This window comes from Colletotrichum fioriniae (genome assembly GCF_027942845.1).
Source record: "Colletotrichum fioriniae strain IMI 355084 chromosome Unknown scaffold_13, whole genome shotgun sequence".
NCBI classification, from domain to species: Eukaryota; Fungi; Ascomycota; class Sordariomycetes; order Glomerellales; family Glomerellaceae; genus Colletotrichum; species Colletotrichum fioriniae.
The window spans coordinates 123,312-128,119 of record NW_027076849.1 but is presented as its reverse complement, the minus strand read 5'-3'; the positions used below and the strand labels follow the sequence as shown (position 1 = coordinate 128,119).

Sequence of the window (4,808 nt, the reverse complement as noted above, 5' to 3'; positions counted from 1 at the left end):
AAACTCTGAGAAACGGAAGGGCAAGGGGGGAAAGGATTGGAGGAAGCAAGAGGCTAGCAGAAGAAGCTTGCCAGTAAGGATAAACCGAAAGGGGTCACCCCTGCCCCTCCTTCCCTCTTGCCCCTGTTGATTATCCATGACCCCTGTCTTTCTTTCCCTGCCTGTTCAAGGTACCTTTTTTTACACTACTGGGCAGTACGGTACGCCTTCCGCGCCGTTGCTTCCTACCTTCTCGACGCCATGGTGGTCTAGCTGGTGCCTGCCTCACCACCCACTGCACCAGTCGATCCTCTGTGCCTTCCTTCCACAGTCCACTCCTTCCACTGTAAGGTAGCAATTGCAGGCAGATGGCAGGGCAGGTCCAGTTCTCTCGCTCTTTCCCTTCCCGTCCATCATTAGAAAAGATACATCTACATGGACGAAGTACCTCTGTACTTGTGGAAAGTACTTCGTACCTTACCCGGGCGGTGGGGCTTAACCACACATTCCAGGGCGTGTTTCTGCTTTTCTACCTCGCGCCTCCCTCCCGTCACAGAATCTCTGACTTCTTGATTCTCCTTTCTCCTCTCCGTGTTTCCTCCAAACCCGTCCACTCCCTCACTTGCTATCCGCAATCGTTTCTTCTTGTAGGGGAATTATTAGACAAGGCCCTATTCATCCTTTTTGAATGTGTCACTGTCTCTGAAACCCTATTCTTTTAATCAACAACAAACCACTTCGCACTCTCGTTAGCTCAACCAATTATTTCTACCTTTTTCAAGACCGTTTGGATTGGATATTCAGGAAAGACAAACTAAACCAACGTCACTTCCCACTTCCCGACAACAACCTCGACGACAACCCCGTTCGAGAAGATCCTCCAGGCCACACCTACCGAACACCTACAAATCACACAATACAACCATCACAATGGGCAAGGTCGCCGCCGCCGTTTCCGCGGCTCTGTTGCTCGCCAGCAACGCCGCTGCTCTCGACCCTATCGTCATGAAGGTATGATACCATCATACACCCCCACCAAGGCTGACATGGCACTAACCATTCAAACTAGGGCTCCAAGTTCTTCTACGAGAACGGCACCCAGTTCTACATGAAGGGTATTGCCTATCAGCAGGACACCGCCGCCGCCGGTGGTGAGTCCAAGACTGGCGAATACAACGATCCCCTCGCAGATGAGACTGCCTGCAAGCGTGACGTTCCCATCATGGTCAAGGCCGGCACGAACACCATCCGAACCTACGCCATTGACCCCAAGAACAACCACGACGCCTGCATGAAGCTCCTCAGCGATGCTGGCATCTACGTCGTCTCCGACTTGGGTGAGCCTAAGCTTTCCATCAACCGTGACAACGCCCAGTGGAACACCGAGCTCCTCGACCGCTACACCGCCGTCATCGACTCCCTCGCCAAGTACGACAACACCATCGGTTTCTTCGCCGGTAACGAGGTCTCCAACAACAAGACCAACACCGAGGCTTCCGCCTTCGTCAAGGCCGCCGTTCGTGACTCCAAGAAGCACATCAAGGACAAGGGCTACCGCTGGATGGGTGTTGGCTACGCCGCCAACGACGACGCCGACATTCGCACCAACTCGGCCCACTACTTCAACTGCGGTGACCAGGAGACCGCCATTGACTTCTGGGGTTACAACATCTACTCGTGGTGCGGTAAGAACACCCTCGCCGGTGCCGGTTACACCACCCAGATCGACTTCTTCAAGAACTACTCCGTCCCCGTCTTCTTCGCCGAGTACGGCTGCAACATCCCCGACGGTGCCGATGGCCGTATCTTCCAGGAGACCACTGCTCTGTACGAGAAGGAGATGACCGACGTCTTCTCTGGCGGTATCGTCTACATGTACCACCAGGAGGCCAACGACTACGGTCTCGTCGAGATCAACAACGGCGTCGCCAAGACCATGAAGAACTACGACCAACTCGCTTCCCGTGTTCTTGCTGCCACCCCCGCTGCCGTCCAGATGGACTCCTACTCCCCCACCAACAAGGCCGCTGAGTGCCCTGGCACCTCCTCCACCTGGGAGGTTCACGGCGATGCCCTTCCCCCCACCCCTGACAGCTCCCTCTGCGAGTGCATGGTTAAGTCTCTTTCTTGCACCCCCAAGGACGGCCTGAAGGCTTCTGCCATTGGCGAGATCTTCGGCTATATCTGCGGTGCCTCCCCCGACTCTTGCCGCGGCATCAACACCAACACCACCACTGGTGTCTACGGCGCCTACTCCATGTGCACTGACGAGCAGAAGCTCGCCTTCGTCATGGACACCTACTACAAGTCCCAGAAGTCTGCCAGCACTGCTTGCGACTACGATGGCCAGGGCCAGGTCGTTAGCCCCTCCTCCGCCGACAGCTCTTGCAGCTCCGCCCTTGCCTCCGCTTCTGCCGCCAACAGCGCTGCTGCCACCGCCACCGCCCCCGTCTCCTCCACTGCCAACCCCAGCTCCAGCTCTTCTGGCAACGCTGCTGCCGGCAGCCCCTACCAGCCCATGTTCAACTTCGGTGGTTTCGCCATCGGCGCCTACATTGTCGCCGCTGGTGCCGTCGGTGCTGCCATGGTTGCTCTGTAAACGGTCTCTTCATCTAATGATGCTTTGAGGTGGAAAAAACGGGTGTGCCCAGGATTAGGGCGATATACATTATGCGAGCGTGTAGGATATCCAACGCAGGTTACCACGGTGCCTCGTTTAATACAGTCACGACTCGACAGATTTTATTACTGGCATGAGGCTCTTTTGTGTTTCTCACCATCACATGGCGTTGGGTCTTCACTGGCAGCAGCTATTCTGCTTCATGACTGGCCGACAGAGGTCAATGTTGTTTTCTAGTGTCTTTTGGTTCGATGAATAGAACTTTTTCTTTTTGTTCATTTTGACTAGTCTGATTGACCTTGTAAATGCGTGACTGTAAAGTCCATGGCTTGGCAGTGATATTAGCCACCATCGAGCCCTTACCTTGCCTTGGCAATCTGGGCGTCATTTTCCTAAGATTCTTGCCCAGCACTTGGCAGGACTGCAACTGTAGATGAAATATCTTCAAGCCCTTTACTGAAGCGGTGAAGATGTCATCCCTGGTTGCCAAGAATACAGCCTACTAGTCAAACTGTCTCTTATCCTTTTGTAGGATACTTCAATGACGATCCCGAACCGTCTCAAAGTTCTGAGTTCCATTGTTGACAAGTAGTCCCGAAGCCTATACACCTTGACATCAAATGGTTCTCATGATGACCCCCGTTACCCCATTTTTGCATTGCCCTAGAAGTTCCGGAAAATAAAAAAAATAAAAAAAAGGAGAGACACGCTCGCGAGTGAAAACTTCCCTCTTCTGTAGCGAAATTATCTCTTTAGTCTCTCTCTTGTACCTAGACATAAGTAAGTATAGATTCTCTTGATTGACGAACCAGGCGAGTCTCGCACTTCGTTACATATTCCGACATCTACCACGGTAGCCATTGTTTCAGTTGTCTCGTCCGATGCAGTTTTCCTGGACTACGGAGCAGTAGCAGCTCTTTTCTAGAAAAGGCCCCAAGTTACTGCCGAAGAGATGCGCACTTGGCTGTTGGCCTTCTCCGAAATGGCTTTTGCGTATATGGAGAGAGTCTTCAGCCCGTTGCACGTTCGTCACATGTCTACAGTTGATAGGACACGAGACAAGCCTCGGTTCAAGTTGGCTTAGAAGCTATGTGCACGAATGGTCTATCGTATGTGGTATGATGCTACATTAAAAGGCTTTCTTGAGGATCATGGAGTGACCACTTGTAACAGAAAGATTGCTCTCTGGTCGTTCGATGTATCTCAAGATAAGGCCATAGACAAGATGGTGAGGACGAAGCGAGGGCTATTTGATACCACTTGAACCAACGGACTCAGAGCTAATTCCAGAGAGTGTTGCTTACTTGGTATGAGTATGATTACTACGTTGGACCAATAGCATACCTACTAGATAGGTAACCTAAGCAAGGCTAGCAACATGGGATTGAACACGTGCATCTCCAGGGAAATTACGAAGCGTTCGAGAAAGGCCTGCTCGATACGACATGGACCAATTCCCCCTACCCCACGAGCACCTGAAAACATAAGCTTGGCCAGGTTTGTCAACCACTCTATACTCTTCTTGAGTATTCGTATACTAGTTCTACGATAATCACGAGAGACTTTGGCCCAGGGGACCCCTAAGACCAAGAGTATCACTCCTGCTGGCATGTCTGCTCAGTAAGGTGATCCTTCAAGTCAAAATCGTACTAATCCTCAACACTCGAAATCCTACTTACTCAAAGATCATGCAGTGTGTGTCGTGTCAGGCATTATCAGCCAAATGACACGCTGCAACGGAATCTGAGGATTATTTGATTCAGTCTAGCCTGATCTTTTCTCTCCAGTTCCCCCTTGGATCAATTCAGCTCTTGTCCGCCGTAGTCGTTAGGTGCGACAACTATCAGGTCTCTCAGTACCGACTCAAGATAGTCGAGCCTCCGGGCTTAGCATGGACCGCAGGCGGATTTTGAGCCGTCGCTAGTTGAGTACCGGTTCCCCAGAGTGCGGTCTGGTATTGTTTGACTAAATAGAATCTACCTCGGTTGATGCCGTTCTTGTCGTAGATTTTGTGGTCCCTTACTTGCTGCTTCAGATAACCCCTATAAACGGGGTCACTGGTGTTGCTTTCTTTGCAAGTCTCGATTTCTCTGTCAGTTTCATTCGGTTGAGCTGGATCGTATCGAAGGAGGAGGCTAGCCTCTATGGCTGGCTCTAGAATCCCCCAGGTCATCTTCCAGTATGGTATAGTCTTGTCTTGTGAACGTAG

The 4,808-nt window shown here is 51.7% G+C and overlaps 1 protein-coding gene across 1 annotated transcript; it reads left to right on the top strand.

Moving 5' to 3' along the window:
- Window positions 1-909: 909 nt before the first annotated feature.
- N0V96_009786 (uncharacterized protein) lies at window positions 910-2,578 on the top strand (the record flags this gene model as incomplete). Its single annotated transcript, XM_053197826.2, has 2 exons — window positions 910-990; window positions 1,049-2,578. The coding sequence occupies 2 exons, from the start codon at window positions 910-912 to the stop codon at window positions 2,576-2,578; spliced, it is 1,611 nt and encodes a 536-aa protein (XP_053044757.1).
- Between the last annotated feature and the right edge of the window lie 2,230 nt (window positions 2,579-4,808).